The 21,844-nt window shown below is 42.7% G+C and overlaps 1 protein-coding gene across 1 annotated transcript in view; it reads left to right on the top strand.

Moving 5' to 3' along the window:
• Positions 1-21,844, top strand: part of LOC111950091 (delta-sarcoglycan-like) — a 100,667-nt gene that overhangs the window by 48,915 nt on the left and 29,908 nt on the right. The window contains exons 3-5 of the mRNA XM_023967444.2: positions 8,012-8,113; positions 9,281-9,368; positions 13,342-13,461. Coding sequence (XP_023823212.1) covers positions 8,012-8,113; positions 9,281-9,368; positions 13,342-13,461 — 310 coding nt within the window. The remainder of the gene's footprint in view (positions 1-8,011; positions 8,114-9,280; positions 9,369-13,341; positions 13,462-21,844) is intronic.

The following is a 21,844-nucleotide window of genomic DNA, read 5'->3' as shown; positions in this document are numbered from 1 at the left end:
GGAGATGACCAAAAGCCCAATGGTCACTCTCACAGAGCTCCAGAGTTTGTCTGTGGAGATGTGAGAACCTTCCAGAAGGACAACCATCTCTGCAGCACTCTACCCATAATGCCTTTATTGTAGAGTGGCCAGACAGATCATCCGTTCACCTACTCTGCGTCTCAAAAAGACAAAGTTGTTGGAACCAAAAATCTCAAATTTGGACTCATCAGATGCAGGACAGATTTGTCAATKGCTTGTATTTCTTGGCCCAAGCAAGTCTCTTATTCTTATTGGTGTCCTTTAGTAGGGGTTTCTTTGCAGCAATTTGACCATGAAGGCCTGATTCACACAGTCTCCTCTGAACAGTTGATGTTGAGATGTGTCTGTTACTTGAACTCTGTGAAGCATTTGTTTTGGTTGCAATTTCTGATCTGGTAACTCTAATGAACTTATCCTCTGCAGCAGAGGTAACTCTGGGTCTTCCTTTCCTGTGGCGGTCCTCATGAGAGCCAGTTTCATCATAGTGCTTGATGATTTTTGCAGATTGACTGACCTTAATGTCTTAAAGTAATGATGGACGGTTGTTTCTCTTTGTTTATTTGAGCTGTTCTTGACATAATATGGACTTGGTCTTTTACCAAATAGGGGTATCTTCTGTACCTTGTCACAACAAAACTAATTTGCTCAAACGCATTAAGAAGGAAAGAAATTCCACAAATGAACTTTGAACAAGGCACACCTGTTAATTGAAATGCATTCCAGGTGACTAACTCATGAAGCTGGTTGAGAGAATGCCAAGAGTGTGCAAAGCTGTCATCAAGAAAAAGAGTGGCTACTTTGAAGAATCTCAAATATATTTTGATTTGTTTAGCACTTTTTTGGTTACTACATGATTCCATATGTGTTATTTCATAGTTGTGATGTCTTCACTATTATTCTATAATATAGAAATAGTACAAAGAAAGAAAGGTGTGTCAAACTTTTGACTGGAACTGTACATTTACAACAACAAAAATATTACGTTGTCATTATGGGGTGTTATGTGTGTATTGATGAAGGAAAAAAACAATTTAATCAATTTTAGAATAAGGCTGTAATGTAACACAATGTGGAAAAAGTGAAGGATTTGAGTACGTTCCCGAATGCACTGAATATTTGGCGTTGTGTTTTAGGTGATTGTGCTGCTGAAAGGTGAATTTGTCTCCCAGTGTCTGTTGGAAAGCAGACTGAACCAGGTTTTCCTCTAGGATTTTGCTTGTGCTTCGCTCTGTTCTGTTTCTTATCCTAAAATGCTCCCTAGTCTTTCCGATGACAAGCATACCCATAACACGATGCAGCCACAACTATACTTGAAAATATGAAGAGTGGTACTCAGTGATGTGTTGTGTTGGATTTTACTCAATTGTATCGCTTTATATTCAGAACAAAAAGTTAATTTCTCAGCCACATATTTTTCAGTTTTACTTTAGTGCCTTATTGCGAACAGGATGCATGTTTTGGAATATTTTTATTCGGTACAGGATTCCTTCTTTTCACTGTTAATCCGTACTCACTTTTATAATATCACACCCATTAAACTCTCTAAGTATTTTAAAGTCACCATTGGCCTCATGGTGAAATCCCTGAGTGGTTTCCTTCCTCTCMGACAGCTGCGTTAGGAAGGACGCTTGTATCGTTTTAGTGACTTGGTATATTGATACCCCATCAAAAGTGTAATTAATAACTTCCCCATGCTCAAAGGGATATTCAATGTCTGCTTTTTTATMTTAAACCCATCTACCAATAGGTGCCCTTCTTTGCWAGCATTGGAATTACCTCCCTGGTCTTTGTGGTTGAATTTGTGTTTGAAATTCACTGCTCAACTGAGGGACCTTACAAATACTTGTATGCACCGGGTGCAGAGATGATGTAGTCATTCAAAAATCATGCTAAACACTATTATTGCACACAGAGTGAGTTCATGCAACTTAATATGTGACTTGTTAATCACATTTTTACTCCTGAACTTATTTATGATTGACATAACAAATGGATTGAATACTTATTGACTCAAGACTTTTCAGCTTTTCATTTGTATTAAACTCAGCAACATCCCTTTTTCAGGACCCTGTCTTCCAAAGATAATTCGTAAAAATCCAAATAACTTCACAGATCTTCATTGTAAAGGGTTTAAACACTGTTTCCCATGCTTGTTCATTGAACCATAAACAATGAATGAACATGCACCTGTGGAACTGTCGTTAAGACACTAACAGTTTACAGATGGTAGGCAATTAAGGTCACAGTTATGAAAACTTAGGACACTAAAGAGGCCTTTCTACTGACTCTGAAAAAAACTAAAAGAAAGATGCCCAGGGTCCCTGCTCATCTGCGTGAACGTGCCTTAGGCATACTGCAAGGAGGCATGAGGACTGCATATGTGGCCATGGCAATAAACTGCAATGTCCGTGCTGTGAGACGCCTAAGACAGCGCAACAGGGAGACAGAATGGACAGATGATGGTCCTCACAGTAGCAGACCACATGTAACAACACCTGCACGGGATCGGTACATCCGAACATCACACCTGCGGGACTGGTACAGGATGGCAACAACAACTGCCCGAGTTACACCAGGAACGCACAATTCCTCCATCAGTGCTCAGACTGTCCGCAATAGGCTGAGAGAGGCTGGACTGAGGGCTTGTAGGCCTGTTGTAAGGCAAGTCCTCACCAGACATAACCGGCAATAATGTTGCCTATGGGCACAAACCCACCGTCGCTGGACCAGACAGGACTGGCAAAAAGTGCTCTTCACTGACGAGTCACGGTTTTGTCTCACCAGGGGTGATGGTCGGATTCACGTTTATTGTCGAAGGAATGAGCGTTACACCGAGGCCTGTACTCTGGAGCGGGATCAATTTGGAGGTGGAGGGTCCATCATGGTCTGGGGTGGTGTGTCACAGTATCATCGGACTGAGCTTGTTGTCATTGCAGGCAATCTCAACGCTGTGCGTTACAGGGAAGACATCCTCCTCCCTCATGTGGTACCCTTCCTGCAGACTCATCCTGACATGACCCTCCAGCATGACAATGCCACCAGCCATACTGCTCGTTCTTTGCGTGATTTCCTGCAAGACAGGAATGTCAGTGTTCTGCCAAGGCCAGCGAAGAGCCCGGATCTCAATCCCATCGAGCACATCTGGGACCTGTTGGAACGGAGGGTGAGGGCTAGGGGCCATTCCCCCCAGAAATGTTCGGGAACTTGTTGTGCAGTCCATGAGGAAGAGATGCACTGCAGTACTTAATGCAGCTGGTGGCCACACCAGATACTAACTGTTACTTTTGACCCCCCTTCGTTCAGGGACACATTATTCCATTTCTGTTAGTCATATGTCTGTGGAACTTGTTCAGTTTATGTCTCAGTTGTTGAATCTTGTTATGTTCATACAAATATTTACATGTTAAATTTGCTGAAAATAAACGCAGTTGACAGTGAGAGGACGTTTCTTTTGTTGCTGAGTTTACATTTCAACATTTTCGAAAAATAGAACTCCACTTTGACATTATGGGGTATTGTGTGTATGCCAGTGACACAAAACCTCAAGTTAATCTATTTAAAAGTAAGTCTGTAACACAACAAAATGTGGAAAAAGTCAAGGGGTGTGAATACTTTCTGAAGGCATTGTATGAACATTGTCTGTACCAGACCTCACCCTGTTAAGTTTCAACTGAAATTTTCCAAGATGAACTAGCTAGCTAGCTTGATAAACAGTGCTGACAATTCAATTTGGGCTAGCTAGCTAAATTATACAGCCAGCACTTTTTTTGCCTGTTACAATAACCAAACAGTTGGATAAATGTGATGTATGACACGATTAGATGTTGCATGCAATTTCAATGTTGTTTGAGTTGCTTTGTGTATCAGYACATTTGTTTGATATAATCTCACTGCAATACTGCTCACTGTGTCCACGTTGCTTGACATAGGCGTCAGTCAAGGTGAGCTCCCCATCTACTCAGCCTACTAGCTCCCTGCACACTCAGTCTGTATTTTCAGACTCCCTCATAGTTTGACATAAGAAAAAAAAAATTTTTCACATCTTGCTTTATCTGAGAGTAGAATCATCTTTCAGGAGTTGAATTATTGCATTGAATCAAACGTTTGTTTTGATTTAACAGGGAAGGAATGAATCTCTAATTAGTGATAGTAATATGTTGTCATGCAGATTGCTATAACAGAGAGGTACTGTCTCTCCCAGTACAATACAATAATTTCCTCTGTTAGTCACAAAGGTAATGTTTTTAATCATCCCACTATTTGTTCTTGATTCTAGTGATGGGGGAATAAGTTACATGTTTATGTTCTCATTAGATAATAGCCCTGAGGTCCCTCAATATTAACATTATGAATCATAGTGATCTCAAAGCGCTGCACACACAGCTTGGCTCTGTTCAGCGGGTGGGTCACCTGTATTGATGAATGTGCATACTTTAGCTTAAGGGGGCGGACAACCTCCGGATTCTTATAAAAATGAGTGTTGGGGCTCCTGCGTTGTCCTCTCCTCTTGACAGCATGGCAGATAAGATCTAGCGGCTTGACGGAAAAGACCCTTAAAAGCTGTTGACAAGGAACACCGTTGTTTTGGCTGCATGCTCGGCTCCCGCTTGCTCACCGCTGTCCCTCAAAGTCACATCAAGAGATGAAATCTATATCTTAGCCAGGTCCACTGTCGCAAACACACCCACACAGGCAGAAAGGCAGGCAGGCATGCACACATGCATGCACACATGCACGCACACACATACTAAACATACAAGCTACACACAAGCCACACAAGCAACATCCCACATTCTCGGGCCCACAATTAATATTAAGCTCCCAGAGCAGTGACAGTCGTGCCTGGGTGTTTCGAGTGGAAATCAATTTACTCCTTGATGCTGCATAAACTCTGGCATGCAAGTGGAGGTTTGTTGACTTCCGACAGACCGGAGCAGTGTGGAGCGGGGAGAGGAGAGTTGAGTAGAGGAAAAAGAGGAGAGCGGAGAAGACACACCTGAGTGTTATGGGGCCCCTCTGACAACGAACGCCTCTCTGCATTATTCATGACATGCGTCCTGCCTGTCCTCCCCGGCTGCACCGCAACACTCCGCACCATACCACTCACTCAGAAGAGAGCGATAGAGGGGGTGGGGGGGGCTGAGAGAGGGGGAATGAGGGAGAGAGAGAGAGAGGGAGGAGAGAGAGGAAAAGGGAAGGAGAGAGACAGAGAGACAGAGGGTGCTGGCTGTAGCACTCCTATCCCCAAACACAGTCATGAAGAAGTAGTTGGCGTAACACTACAGTAGGTAAGGGATTATGGCTCTCTCACTTCAAATTGTCCAAGTGATGTCCAGGGTGTTAAGACCTTTCATCTGTTTTGTCCCAAAACAATCCCCCCCAGGGGGACATTTGTTGAACATTTTGCTTACCCATTAAAGCATTGGAATAACGTTTGGAGTATATCATGCAAACCAAATGGAAACCTGATGAAAAACTCTCCCTTTTCGTTCTGTGGACGTTTTTTGTTAGCTGTGTTACTCTCACATTGAGCTCTTTTGGGAGAGGTATGCAAGCCTCACAAAATCTGTGGAATTTGAGTTTCCTACCCAGAGTTCCTACCCAGTGCCGTCGCTACAGCAAAGCTCAGATGCTCTATCTCAGAGGATGTGAGTTTTTGTAACAGAGGGAGAGATGAAGGATGAAGAAGTGATTATATTTTCAACTATTCAGATAGTTTATGAAATGGAAGAGCTACGGGGGTAACGAGTCCATATTATTACAGTAAAATCAGGAAAGAGTGAATCAGCGTCTTTAATGTGAGTCAGTGGTTGAATCTGATGATGAAGACACTTTCCCCTATGGAGCAAAGGGGGAAATACTGCAGAGTGGCAAAATATATATCACTTGTTGTCAAATAGGCTATTATCTTCTTCAAAGTGTCTATGGTACTTACATTTAGCAGCAATATCATCTCCTATGGTTCTACAGGAAAGAGATACATATTCACGCCACGTTCAGGTCTCACTTACTTTAAACTTCTCACTATCTTGACAGAATTCTAATAGAGGAAGTAGAAAGTGTTGGGTAGAGGCGAGAAGGCGTTTTAAAGCATTCAGATACAGAAGGATTGCTCAAGTCTTGATCTCCATTTGGGAATGCTCCTCAGAACTCCTCAGGATCAAAGATGTTGGAAAACAAAGAGGCTCGGTTTCTCCTCATGATCACATGGAGGGATAGAAAGAGATAGAGAGCTCCTGTCTCTTATCAGACAAGGCACTCATCTTCACAGTGATTCACCACGCTTATTTATTGACCAGGGGAAGCAAAAGGTCAAAGTCAAACTTGTTGGAATCAAAGCCGCTCTGTGAACTCCTCTCTTGTCTCCAAAGCTCACTTCATTGTTGTTTAATATATCCTTTCGTCTGACATGACTCAGTAACACACAGGAACAGATAGGGGTTTTGTGAACACTGTTCCACTATTCAGTGACCGTCATTGGGGTATTTATACCTGTACTGCAGTTAGCCAATATATGCCTATATCGTCAAAGTTCTGTTGATCTATTTTTTTTGTATTCAATTATCCTTTATTTAACTAGGCAGGTCAGTGAAGAACAAATTCTTATTTATAATGACGGCCTACCCCGGCCAAACGCAGACGACGCTGGGACAATTGTGCGCCGCCCTATGGAACTCCCAATCACGGCCGGATGTGATTCAGCCTGGATTCAAACCAGGGACTGTAGTGACGCCTCTTGTGCTGAGATGCAGTGCCTTAGACCGCTGCGCCACTCGGGTGCCAAGATCAAGATCAACATCAAAATGTTTGCATCCAAAGAAGTATGGATGGGATGAATTAATTATATGTGTGCATTTTGCATAAAAATTCAGCGATGTAACTAGGGTTTGAGTTCGGGAAGCATAGAAATGTAGTAATAGAGCTAAAACTTTTTTTTAAATGTCCCCCCCAACCCATGAAAAATACAGCAGGGTTGCAGTTCTTGACACATACTGGTGTGCCTGGCACCTACTACCATACCCTGTTCAAAGGCATTTAAATATTTTGTCTTGCCTATTCACCCTCTGAATGGCACACAAAAAAATCCTTCTTTAACCCTTTGCGTACAATCAAATATTTCTGATCATTGTTGAGTGGTCCTTGCAGCGTACCATCTCAAATATGTAATTGGAACCGTATGATTCAACAAATCCATCTAAACAGTATTGTTGTCTGAAAACCATCTAAACAATGTTTTGTACTGATGGGAAATAAAGGTCTTGACAACTTAATTCATAAATTTCACCTTTTATTGTAAAAGATCAATGCAAACGTCATCACCCTAGCATCACACGGAACACATCCACAGCCAAACTCATTCCATATACCAGTTTAAATCACAGGTTGCGCTGACAAAAAACAAAACATAAGTTAGCGACCTAACAGCTAGACTTGTTTACAATTCACCACATCTCTGGTGAGCACAAGGGAGAAATGTAATATTTTTTAGAAAAGAGCTACTTCTCAGCTACGCTTAAAGCAGCTAAATTGTGTTGTGTGACAAAACTGCACATTTTAGAGTGGCCTTTTGTTGTCTCCAGCACAAGGTGCACCTGTGTAATGATCATGCTGTTCAATTAGCTTCTTGATATGCCACACCTGTCAGGTGGATGGATTATCTTGGCAAAGGAGGAATGCTCACTAACAGGAATGTAAACACATTTGTGCATGTAATTTGAGAGAAATAAGCTTGTTGTGCRTATGGAACATTTCTGGGATATTTAATTTCAGCACATAAAACATGGGACAAACACTTTACGTGTTGCGTGTATATTTTTGTTCAGTGTAAAAAATTAGTACGAGGCACAAACCTCGGTGTCCTCATATGTAGTTACAGCCATGTACACATGGAATATTTATGTCTTTGTTTTATCAGCAACAGATGGAATCAACTCAACTCATACCCAAATAAATATTGACCATATCCTATTCCTTCTCTCTTTCTCTACAGGATGGTATGGGCAATTTAAGAATAACGGAGAAGGGTCTGAAATTGGAGGGGGACTCTGAGTTTCTCCAACCTCTGTATGCCAAAGAAATTCAGTCCAGACCAGTAAGTACTGCCACTGCACTTCCACCACCATAGAATTACGAAGGAAAGTAGTATCAGAGAGAGGTGATGTCATAGGCGATGGAGCGATAGATGCTCACTCACACTCTGCCTGGCAGTAATAATACCACAGAGCATGCATTGGATGAATAGATTGATAATGTGCGGGGCTTTATCTGATCTGTCTCGCACCAGCAAAGAGAGAGAGAGCAGGCCGGCCACAGTGGAGGTGAGCGGAATAGTAATTATTGATAGGGGTGAAAAATGGGAGAAGATAAATTGTCCAGTCCAGGGGAGATACAGAGAAAACACCCGAAGCAAGGAGTCTGTCTCTCTCTCTCTCTCTCTCTCTCTCTCTCTCTCTCTCTCTCTCTCTCTCTCTCTCTCTCTCTCTCTCTCTCTCTCTCTCTCTCTCTCTCTCTCTCCTCTCTCTCTCTCTCTCTCTCTCTCTCTCTCTCTCCTCTCTCTCTCTCTCTCTCTCTCTCTCTCTCTCTCTCTCTCTCTCTCTCTCTCTCTCTCTCTCTCTCGTCTGAGTAGGTGATATTAATGAGACCTTACAGAGAGACTGTTAATTCCTTGTATACTGTATTAACAGGGATGAGAGGGGGCATGGGGATCAAGGTTACTGCAGTCCAATAGACACATACAGTGTGTATGCATGATACTGTAGTAGGACAAATAGTCTTGAAGGCCAGAAATACACTTTCAATTCATTCATGAGGGGCCTAATATACTATATGAACAATATTCCCATGGAACCTATTAATTTGAATCTCATGTGCTGAACCACATTGTTAAAGTGATATGTCAATTCAGGAATATCAATATTTTGCTTATTTACTGTGTTGCTTAGGAACCTTGATAAGCATGGAGGGACATCATATTATCTCAAATATACATGAGATGCATTATCTTGCCGACTTTAAGCACAACACAAAGGCTGGCTGCTATCTTTAATTAAGAAGTTGACTGAAGCATGAAAAATTACTCTGGCAAGTAAGACAGATCCAGTCCTCAGACGTGATATGCATTCCAGATTGGCTGTTGAAAATGGAAATGATCTATAAAACATACAGTCCTAGTTACACACTCATGCTGAGCACCAGGGTCACTCATGGGGGTTTGTGTATTGTCGATTGCATTGTTTGTTTACCTGCTTTGTCTCCATAGGGCAGCCCACTGTTCCTGCAATCCTCCAAAAATGTGTCCGTCAATATCCTAAATGGAAAGAATCAGCTGGTCACACAACTTATTGCAGGTAATATCATACAACACAACAGGAGACAGTCACACATCCATGGAGGGTGTGTCCTAATATGGACACCGTACACAGTAATGCAAATCCATGTACTTGAACTAGAGTTCTATTCAGCAGACACAAAAATAACAGATATTTCAATCCATGTACACCTACAGCCAAACACTTCTCCCATGTTAACTGCAGTGACATTTGCCTTCTGGCTGTTGATTATCTGGCGAAGATAATGGATGAGTGAGTAAGAGGAATACAGTATGCTAGAGACTCAACTCTAGACACAGCAAAGCAGAAGCAATTGTCTGTGTGACGGTGTCAGTCGCCCTCTGCTCAGATCGCTTGTTCCTCGCCACTACATGAAACCATTTCAGGATCATCAGAGTCAATTAGTTGTTTTACTCTGCTGCTTGTTGTACTATAAATAACAGTTTGTTTTGGTGTAGGGGCTGTGTTTTTTGGTGTGCTTTGGTTTGTCTTAGTTATATTTGCCTGTAGTTATAGTTCAGTAATTGTCTCTTTGCATAAATCATATCAGGTATGAAGGTAAGACCCAGATGCAGACAACATCGGATTAACAATGGTTTAATAATCCAACAGGGGCAGGCAATAGACAGGTCAAGGCAGGCAGGGGTCAGTAAACCAGAGGTGGGGCAACGGTACCGGACGGCAGGCAGGCTCAGGTTCAGGGTAGGCAGAGGTCAATAATCCGGAAGAGGGGCAAATGGAAAAGGTTGGCAGGCAGGCTCAGGGTCAGGGGCAGGAAGAGTGGTCAGGTAGGCGGGCTAAGAGTCAGGATAGGAAAGGGTCAAAACCAGGAGGGCAAGAAAAAGAGAGACTGGGAAAAGCAGGAGCTGAGAACAAAAACACTGGTTGACTTGACAAACAAGACGAACTGGCCACAGACAAACAGAGAACACGGGTATAAATACACAGGGGATGATGGGGAAGATGGGCGTCACCTGGAGGGAGTGGAGACAATCACAAAGACCGGTGAAACAGATAAGGGTGTGACAGTACCCCCCCTTCTAGGGGTGCCACCTGGCGTCCTACCTGGGCAGATACCTGGTTGACCGGGGTGCCGGCGGTGGAAGTTGGCGATGAGGGCTGGGTCCAGGATGTCTCTAGCGGTGACCCAGCACCTCTCCTGTGGGCCATAACCCTCCCAGTCCACCAGTTACTGGAAACCCCTGCTCCGTGGTCGAACACTCAGGAGGCGTCTCACCGTGTACGCCGGATGGCCATCAATACGGGGAGGAGGGGTGGGCCTGGAAACAGAAGACAAAGGGCTGTAGGTGAATACGGAGGGTACGGGGTAACAAAAGACGGACAGCAGTGGGGCTAATGACTCTAGAGATGGTGAACGGGCTGATGAATCGGGGGGAAAATATACGGGACTCCACCCCGAGGGGCAGGTCCCGGGTGGAGAGCCATACCCTCTGCCCGAGCCGATAGCGTGGAGCAGGGGTCCGGTGGCGATCCACTTGTCGCCTATACCTGGAAGTGGTCTTCAACAGAGCGGCCCGGGCTCTCTTCCAGGTACGGCAACAGCGGCGGATGAACATCTGGGCAGAGGGATTGCTGACATCCTCCTCTTGCTCAGGGGTGGGCGGAGGCTGATATCCCAAGGAAGGGCGAGAGACCCGTGGTGGAGCAAGGAAGGGTGTTGCGGGCATACTCAACCCATACCAGTTGCTGACTCCAGGTGGTGGGATTGGCGGAGATTAGCAGGAATTGAATGGTCTCGCTGTGATTCCCTGACACACGTAGGTTGATGGGAGTGGTGTTATAGGTGACCCGAACTACGGAGCGCCCATCCAGCGTTCTAACATCCATGGGAATGGAGAGGGGCTGAGTGGGGATGTTCAGCTCGGCGTCCAAAAACTCTCATCGGCCCCAGATTCAATGAGGACCCGGAGAGATTTGGACTGGTTTCCCCACAGCAGGGTGACATGAAAAGGGGTGCGAGTAAGCGAGCAGAACATTTCTCCATATGGCCCACCAGAGTACTCCTACCGGGGAGCCTGGTCTTGACCAAAAGTTCTGCAATACAGACAGCTCCTTGTGTCAACAGTGAAGAGGCGACTCCGGGATGCTGGCCTTGTAGGCAGAGTTTCTCTATCCAGTGTCTGTGTTCTTTTGCCTAGCTTAATCTTTTACTTTTATTGGCCATTCTGAGATATGGCTTTTTCTTTGCAACTCTGCCTAGAAGTCCAGCATCCCGTAATCGCCTCTTCACTGTTGAAGTTGAGACTGGTGTTTTGCGGGTACTATTTAATGAAGCTGCCAGTTGAGGACTTGTGAGACGTCTATTTCTCAAACTAGACACTCAAATGTATTTGTTCTCTTGCTCAGTTGTGCACCGGGGCCTCCCACTCCTCTTTCTATTATGGTTAGAGMCAGTTTGCTCTGTTCTGTGAAGGGAGTAGTACACAGCTGTGTACGAGATCTTCAGTTTCTTGGAGATTTCTCGCATGAAATAGCCTTAATTTCTCAGAACAAGAATAGACTGACGAGTTTCCGAGAAAGGTCTTTGTTTCTGGCCATTTTGAGGCCTGTAATCGAACCCACAAATGCTGATGCTCCAGATACTCAACAAGTCTACAGATGGCCAGTTTTATTGCTTCTTTAACTAGCACAACAGTTTTCAGCTGTGCTAACATAATTTCAAAAGGGTTTTCTAATGTTCAATTAGCCTTTTAAAATTATAAACTTGGATTAGCGAACATAACGTGCCATTGGAACACAGGAGTGATGGTTGCTGATAATGGACCTCTGTACGCCTGTGATATTCCATTAAAAATCATCCATTTCCAGCTACGATAGTCATTCGCAACATTAACAATGTTTACACTGTATTTCTGATCAATTTGATGTTATTTTAATGGACAAAAAATTGGCTTTTCTTTCAAAAACAAGGACATTTCTAAGTGATCCCAAACTTCTGAACGGTAGTGTATAAAAATATTTTTACAATATTGACAAAAAGATAGATCTTAAGCCATCAGTGACGTAGTTGACAAGCCAAAGATGGCATAGACAACAAATATTCAAAACAGACAAATATTTGTAAAATATTGAAAATTATTCACTTGAAAACCGCCAATGAAAATATAAACATTCTATTAGATCTTTCAGCACTCTGATGTAGTGCTGAAAGATTGGATCGGACAGAGTTTACAGAGTTGACAAAAATAGCATTTTTGGTCTTCATTCAAGTGATATACAAAGTAACAATTTTGTTTTTCCTCAATTGCTTTATGACTCTAAAACCTAATAAAAATGTAAATATTCGAACCAAAGTTCATATCTTATCTTAATCTATCATGCAGATGGCATTGACAGTTTATGGTTGTGACAATGGTGATTTTAAAATTGTTTCTTTAAATCTATCAAAAGTAAAGAACTTTACAGACCATGAGTTGTCTCATTGCACAATGTAATGTGGACATGAAGAAGGGGTCAATGTGGTGTAGCTGACCAAGCTCTTTCGTGATTCATTTAGGATTTTAGACAAATCTGACTGAGTTGACCAAGTCTCCTGACATATTTTTTAGGAAGCAGTTTTGAGAGGAATATTTTTTTAAGTTAAAGAGAGCTGTTGCAAGAAACGACATGAGATCCTTTTTCAGTTAATATTCATTATTGCCTTTTTTAAAACTTTTTGGGAGAGTTTGAAATTTGGATCATTGTTCCAGACAAGGGCATTTCCGGGCATAGAGCCCACATGGAAATTAATAATTTTGAAAATAATTAGAAAATTCCAAAAGCAAATATTTTCCCTTATAAAATTCACCTAAACGTCACTTTTAAGCGAACATTTTTTTTATCCAATTAGAAAAATAAAGTTTACATGTCGGATTAGGATTGTCCTGACTTGCAAGAATCTCTGAAATACAAGAAGTCTATCTTTGTTTATCATACAGGAGCCACCTGTTGAACTTCACTGACTCTTCCTAACAACTTTTGCCCTGTCCAGGATCCAGTGGAGTGCGTGCACAAGGGAAGATGTTGGAGGTGAAATCCAGCACCGGGAAGCTACTGTTCTCTGCTGATGACCAGGAGGTGGTGGTGGGAGCAGAGAGGCTACGGGTGACGGGTGAGTTAATGGACCACTACATCATACTCAACAGTCTACAAGCAGTTTATTGAACAACAGTTTTAAACTTGACTGGACTCACACTGTTCAAGTGTTTAGAGGCTGAATTGAGAGCTCTAAAATGTGGTGTACTTTTGGATGAATGATTAATATCACTGTAATCATGTTACAATTAATTGAAATTTAGCAAAAACAAGCTGGCATTTTAGGGCTAGCTAACAATTTAATACATTTCACAGGATAACTTGCATTTGAAGACCAGCCCAACATAAATTATGGTAAATTAGACTATAAGACGTAAAAGAGAGTCAGAGTTCTATAGGGGAGGACGTGTGAGTCTGTATTATTTAGATTAGAAGAAATCATCCAACCATGTTAAACAAGAACAGATTCAGTCACTTTTTGTTGTTGTATAACATTGTCATTTGAGTTAGAAGAAAAAAAGGATGTGGACAGCCACTCACAAAGTATGGACTACCATTCGCTGTCCATGGTGCTGAAATTGCGACATTGAATCAATGAAAGGCTTTCTGTGGTGCCAGGGCATTTAGCCTATAGCTTTGCTTTGGATAATAGATACATGTTTATTGGTAGGCCAATTTGGTCATCATTTTATCATGTTAAATCTAACATTTCATGAAGCTATTACATGGTGTCGCAATGCTGCCATTTATTTAGACAGCTGGCTGGTGGCAATAATATAATTACTTGTTCAGTAATTAAAGTTGGAAATTCAAACATTACAGATTGTAAAATTAATTTTYGATGCAACAGCATAATAATAATCTACCAATAGATTTTTGAAAATTTACAACTGTCCTGTATAGCCTACCTGAACCTGCATGACATGAGCGGTCCTTGCGCTTTCACCCAGCTTGGATAGAAAGTTGTTGTGCGTTAATCCAGTCTATTAATACCAGATAATACAGTCAGACCATCCACAAAACACTAGCTTTCTAGGTATTGTTTCATTATGCATTGTAGTTTACTATCTATAGATGTATTGAGAATTTAGRTGCTWTTTAGCTTCTATTTATAAACTTTTTAAYGAATTTTACACATCAAATAGCTTAACAATGAGGAAAAGAGTAGTCAACTTCAGGACAAATTCAGCCACTATTTATTGTTGAAATGTTTTCACCGCGGCCTGTAGGTCCAGGTTGTGGCCCGACTGTTTTCTATACTGAGTATTGCCAACCCAGAAAGTCTTTCCTGAGACATTGTGCATTATATGTCCATTGTGGTGCACACAATTTAAACGTAGTCTTGAATGATCCATGCCAAAATATAGCAGAGATAAGAGACTGTTGATATTGCAACCACACAACTCAAACGCCGGTTCACCAGTATGAACGAAATCACAAACCGTTTTTTTTTGTTTAAGCCCTCAAGAACGGTTGTCCGCTAAAGTTGATAATCTGTTTGCATCTGCCAATTTATTGGCTGTCCAATATCCAGACGACCTGTCCCCAGAGCTTCCTATACAGTTACTCTTTCCGTAATGTGTTGAGGACGGCAATTAAGGAGAATGAGGCTCAATTGAAGATGATGCTGAACTGCTGTACTTGAAGAACTGCTGTACACACCTTTCTGCCCAGTTTCCTTGATGTTGCTATGGCAATCAAGCTGTTTTTACCATCCCTGTAACTGTCGCTTCTGCAGAGAGATCTATTTTCTAAAACTCGTAAAGAACTACCTAAGAAGAACTAAGAAGGCCTTTCTACTGAGGACTGTGGTTGCCAAGGCGTTTGATGAACCTTATGGCCCAGGGCAGCCCCGTCAAAAAGGGCCGCAGATAAATGGAGTAACTGGCAAATCATCATTACTACCACCTCTCTTTCTGTACCCCTCCCTCCCTCTCTCTCTCTGTACCTCTCCCTCCCTCCCTCTCTCTCTGCATCCCGCTGCTTAGCTGAGGTGGCTGGGGTAATGAACTCTGGCTGAGAGTTCTGATTGAAAGTAAGGGGATATCGGTGAACAAATGCCGTGGTCAAAACTATGACGCCGCCAGTGCAATGAGTGGAGCTTACTTAGGTGTTCAAAAGTGAATATCAGACCGAGAGCCTAATTCTAAAAAGGCCTCTGTTGTACTGAAAGTGTTTTGTGCGTACGTGTGGGCGGGCATGCAGGCATACAGTACGCGTGTGAATGTGAGTGCATGTATGTGCACGCGTGTGTGTGTGTGTGTGCACATGCATGTGTCCTGTGTCTGTGTACTTGCTTGTGTGTGTGCATGTACATGTCTGTGCGTTCACTCCAAACCGTGCCAAACAACATGTATCAATAAATATAGCCAATGATCTCAGGCCTGGGCAAACTGCTACTAGCTTCTCCCTCTGTCATTCCATCCATCAGGCAGGATGAAGTGAGGCCAGATTCCTATAAAACTGACACATGCCATTACCAAATGAATACTTCTGTCCAAACCAATAAAATCCATAATTATGCTGAGAATATAACTTTAATTGGCCCAACTGAGGTCATTGGAAATCTATGATAGAGCTTTCACTGCCTTCATTAGGCCTTTATTGCACTATCTACAGTGAACAGTGATCCAGGAACCCTCAGCTTCCAATGGGTAATGGGGGAGGTGTTTGGAATCATGCTAACTTAGCAATTTGTCACTAGCTTTTTACAGATCTGGATTTCCCTCATATCACAGCTAATCAACCCCCTGAAATTATTGGATTTTTTTTTACACAAGAGCGACAGGTGCTGCATCCAGTGAACAAAACTAGCAACTTTGGGATAAGAATATACTGTAGCTTTTGATTGCAGGCAAAAGGAAAAATGTTRATGTCGTCAAAGCAATCTGCGACTTAAATGTGGCTGTAAATTGGCTTTTAGAGGCAAATATTACATTTGATTGTTTTATACACGTATCGCTATATTAAATATGATTGTTTTTTACATGTCTCTCTTTTTAACACAATGCTCAATCAGTGCTGCCAGGTAAAACTTGATTACAGTGTTCTGTAACCTCTTCAAGATGGTCTCAAAGATGAGCGATTCTATATGAAGCCAGAGTTGTGTAACTGTGTCTGAAAGCAATGAAGTGGAAATATAAAGCTTGACACTTGAGGAAAACACAAGTGAAATATTTCTGACAAGAGCATTGTAGGAAGTGAGTTTGATTGTGATCCTCGAGATGCCTCCCTCAGAATGGATTATTGTCCAATGAGAGACCCCCGAGAGACTGCATGGCTGTATTATGATATCGACACTTGATTTGGCTGTTTAATAAATCAAATTGTATTTGTCACATGCTTACTTAAAAGCTCTTAACCAACAATGTGGTTTTATGAAAAATAAGTGTTAAGAAAGTATTTCCTAAAATAAACTGAAGTAAAAAATATATAATAAAAAATAAAAGTAAAAAGAAGAAAATAGAAAAATAACAAATAATTGAAGATCAACAATAAAATAACAGTAGCAAGGTTCTATACAGGGGTTCCCGGTACAGAGTCAGTGTGCAGGGGCACAGGTTAGTCGAGGTAATTGAGATAATATGTACATGTAGGTAGAGGTAAAGTGACTGTACATAGATTAGCAGCAGCATAAAAAGAGTAGCAGCAGCATAAAAATGGGGGTGGGGTGGGGGGGGTCAATGCAAATAGTCCGGGTAGCCATTTGATTAGCTGTTCAGGAGTAGCTTGGGGGTAGAAGATGTTAAGAAGCCTTTTGGACTTAGTTCTTGGCTCTCCGTTACCGCTTGCCATGCGGTAGCAGAAAGAACAGTCTATGACTAGGTTGGCTGAAGTCTTTGCCAATTTTTAGGGCCTTCCTCTGCCTGGTATAGATGTCCTGGATGGAGGTAGCTTGGCCCCAGTGATGTACTGGGCCGTAAGCACTACCCTCTGTAGTGCCTTGCGGTCTGAGGCCGAGCAGTTGCCATACCAGGCGGTGATGCAACCAGTCAGGATGCTCTCGATGGTGCAGCTAAAGGACTTTTTGTGGATCTGAGGACCCATGCCAAATCTTTTCAGTCTCCTGAGGGGGAATAGTCATTGTCGTGCCCTCTTCWCGACTGTCTTGGTGTGTTTGGACCATGATAGTTCGTTGGTGATGTGGACACCAAGGAACTTGAATCTCTCAACCTGCTCCACTATAGCCCCGTCAATGAGATTGGGGGCGTGATCGGCCCTCCATTTCCTGTAGTCCTCGATCATCTCCTTTGTCTTGATCACATTGAGGGAGAGGTTGTCTCTGACCTTCTCCCTATAGGCTGTCTCATCGTTGTCGGTAATCAGGCCTACCACTGTTGTGTCATCAGCAAACTTGAGCATGTTGAGTCATGCTTGGCCATGAAGTCATGGGTGAACAGGGAGTACAGGAGGGGACTGAGCATGCACCCCTGAGGGGCCGCCGTGTTGAGCATAAGTGTGGCAGATGTGTTGTTACCAATCCTGCTGTAATGCAATTCAAAGTTTACCTGTCTATTGTTGTTGTTACTCAACTGCTTCAAGTTCCACACTAGGTGGATAGTTTTTGTTGAGCAAGACGCCACTGTGGGGCAGAATAATGTCATGAATTGTTAGCTTGTCAGTTACAGCAAATGTTTTCACCTGTGTGAGTACAATTAGGGTAATACTGAATAGTCACACAAACCATAAGTACAATAGCAGTTGTATACTGTACACAAGACCACACACTGTGCACTCTGGAGACCTTTAATCAAGATTTAGAGAACTGTGGCCAAATGGCATTGTGTGTTGTGTATACAGTCTCGTGAGCCAGCCCTGTACAGTACAGGAGCGCAACCAGCAGTCTACAGCGATCCTCATTGTCTTCTCTAGGAAACCAAACCTAATCAATTACACAAGAAAAACCATGAGAGAAAGGAATGAATTAGCCGGGAATGAGAGGACACAATGGAGCACTCCTCTATGGTAATTAAAATATGCTTGGAACAGGGAATTCCGGAATTGTCAATGGAGCATGCTCAATCGAGTATTCTCATATTCCCTCCATCCCTCTCCACCCCCCTCTCTCTACTCATCATCACAACCGTAATTAGCAGTAATCCACAGAATAATGACATTACCTGCTGCTGTTTTTTTTAAATATAATTATAATTAAAGGCTCATTTATTTGCCTCAATTATATCCCATTGGACTGCAGTGGAGCTGATTCAAATTGAATTACACACTTAATAATCACAACAGCACTCTGATGATTGTAGGAGGAGCCCTGAAACAGATAGTATTAATAGATAGCCTGGTTTGGAGAAATGCTCATCAAGTTATTAGCACGGCACAGATGCTAATGTGGCAAACCCAAGTTTAGATGCTACAATGGGGATGTCAATATGGATTGAGAGAAGCAACGTGCAGAAAGTAGTCCCATCCGTCAGTGATGTGTCTGTCTCACAGTAACCACATCACCCAGTGAATGGTCGTTACACCAGTCCAGATGTTTGATCTGACAGATGGGGAGACAATGCCAACTCCATAATATTTTTACAATCCCTAGTCTGTAATATGACACCTGTGAGAGAAAATGGGAAATGAGTCTGTTAAGCGCAATGTTTATTCATATCAGGTTTATGAGGAGAGCATGATACAGATACAGATATGGCCATGTGGCCAAACAACATTGCCTTTATTTACATCTCAGTCTACTGTATCTATCATGGTGGCCTTCAGACTTTCAGCTGTGATGTGTATTACAGTGTGTGGCTGCTGGAGAGCCACTTGACCTGACCTCAGTTTCCTCCTTCAGCCAGTCTCTAATTACTGTATAGGCCTAGGGTCACATCCACTCCTGGTGGGTGGCTACCTGGCAGTGGTGGTCCAGACTGCTGATGATGGGGGCATGACCCTACAGCACATGGCCAGCGGCCTCATTACAGTGGACTGGTTGACCTTGTTTGTTAGAAGTCAGTGTCAGGACTTTTTCTTGCTCCTGGTGCTGTATGTTGTAATTCCACTGCTACTGTGAACAATGACCAGTAGAGCACATGGGGTACTATGGTCTATAGCCTATGGCACTATGCTTCCTAGGGTTAGTTTAGTTTTCAGATGTCTGCTATAAAAAGAAAGAGTTAAGGAAATGCCCACTGCATTGCCATCAAAATTACAGCTGAGTCATTCCAAATTCATCCATTTCACTTCATTCTCTTCCTCATTTTATTCGCTTCCCTCCCTCTCTCTCCTTGTGTGTGGCTCCAGCTTGCAGTAATAAGATCATAAAGAGCAGCCGGGAGTAACTGTGTGACAAGTGTCATACATGAAATGAATATAGGGCGCAAGAGGGAGACTACATTTCACCGTCTGATCAGGTAGGAATGGGGAATGTGCTTTGMAGAGTGGCCATTGGATTTCTGTCAGGTGACCATGCTAAGTAGATGATAAAGAATCTATAAAAGCCTGTGAGTTATATCCACCTGCTTTACCTGAGGCTCTTCCTAGGGCTTGGTTTCACGGTCCACATAAATCTAGCCCGCCACTGGTCTGATCACAAAGCTAGATTAGATTGTAACCATGGAGTCAGTACAGTCCTGGGGTTTTACAGCGCTGCGCACCCGGCAGAGCCATTTGCAAAATCATGGCAACATTGTTTGCCTTTCAAGTCTTGTTTCTGTCACTGACACCCTAAGACCTGCATTACAGATGGATAATGTGTTTCTTTTCATCTTTCGGATATATAATTCCTGTCAAGGCTATGTGAGAGGGAGGATGCTCTAGGTGTACCTTGTCTCCAATAGCAATATTATCCAACTGCATCCACCACTGATCCATAATAACTAATGGTATCTGTGAACATGGATGGCTTTGGTAACGGTCTAAAATGTAAGCCTGCAGCTGAGTATCTTTAAAGGTCCAATGCAGCCGTTTTTATCTCAATATCAAATTATTTCTGGGTAACAATCCTCCGAAGGTCTAGTCAAGGACACACACACACACACCAAACCACACACATACATCCACAGCCCACTACACACACACCCGCAAACCCTCTCGACACGTACAAACATACACTCAATAGTGTGATCACACTGAGCTTGTTTTTCTACACAGCACAGTTATGAGTTCCACAGCTCCATGTATGGCTCCATGTTGCTGGGGTGACAAATGGCCTGGTAGCAGAGGACGATGCTATCGGCACCACACTGTTCTGTCATCCCGTTCCCTCTTCCTATACCAGGCGCCTGCTCCGGGTGTGAGCACTGCAGTTTGTACCTCTAAACCGGACGACCAGATGAAGGTAGAGTACAGTATAAGTACATAGAAAAATGGAAGGAGACATGTATAGTGAAAATACATGTAGATAACCTATGGGCCTACATTTACTTGCAATTGTGCAGTCAAAGTAATCAGCTACAAACTAAATATGTTCCGGTGTATTAGACATACATTTCACACCATTTGCGGTAGTGTACTTAAAATACTTGACTTCTTGCTTTTACAAACTATGTCCCACTGTTTAATGTATACTCCTCAGTCCCCGTTGAGCCTTGTTATTGATGCAGTGTACCCTCTTCTCCTCCACACCCCTGCCACTAATGCACCTATCCCACTCCTCTCTGACCTACTGCAAGAGGAGGCTGATGCAAAATGCATTTCATTATAATCTGCAGTCTACTGTACCACTGAGGATCCCTGGAGCACTCTTCAACTGTACATCACGTCCAAGAACCTCCTTTTCCCCAACACTCAAGTACACTTTTGTTCCAGGAGCAATAGCCACTTTCACTATAAAAGGTCCATCGGGTCTTTGGATACAAATGTATGCAATTCAGCTGCTAAATGGCACTGCACCCAAGGCAGATAGATAGTTCCAATTTTCCTGCATTCGGCCACCTGGAGTTTCCTCTTCCGGAGTACTGTGGCTGGAATCCTATTTATAGATGCTACAATGGCGCTTCCATTAATCGGAGACAAATAGCTGGTGTGTGTTGTTGTTCGGTAGCAGCCACCTCAGGGTAGTGTGAGGGAGACACTGTTTAGCTACCAGAGTAATGTCCCTCTCATTAGAATTGTATACTTCATGTTCTATTTGGTCTACATTACATATTACATTTTACACAGTGTCCTAACACTTTGTCAATCAGCTTTTAATTTCTTTTCTGATACACATCTATGCAATCCCTATTGATATGCATCTATGCAATCCCGATAGCTAAAGGCAATTTAAACATTGCTCGATCCTATGTTTGGATACAGGTCTTCTATCGTATAAGGAATGCCTTTGAACATTCTAGTGTAAATACAGCAGGACCTCCAGATATCAGCTCAGCAGCTGTGCTATCCCAGTTAGATCCTGCAGATATGGAAGACCCGCAGGCCATGTACTGTACTGTAATATTCCAGGTGAAGCTCAACCAGCTTCACCTGGAATGCTTTTCCAACTGTCTTGAAGGAGCTCCCACATATGCTGAGCA

This window comes from Salvelinus sp. IW2-2015, linkage group LG23, assembly GCF_002910315.2.
Source record: "Salvelinus sp. IW2-2015 linkage group LG23, ASM291031v2, whole genome shotgun sequence".
Taxonomy (NCBI): Eukaryota; Metazoa; Chordata; class Actinopteri; order Salmoniformes; family Salmonidae; genus Salvelinus; species Salvelinus sp. IW2-2015.
This window is presented reverse-complemented; position numbering and strand designations above follow the sequence as displayed.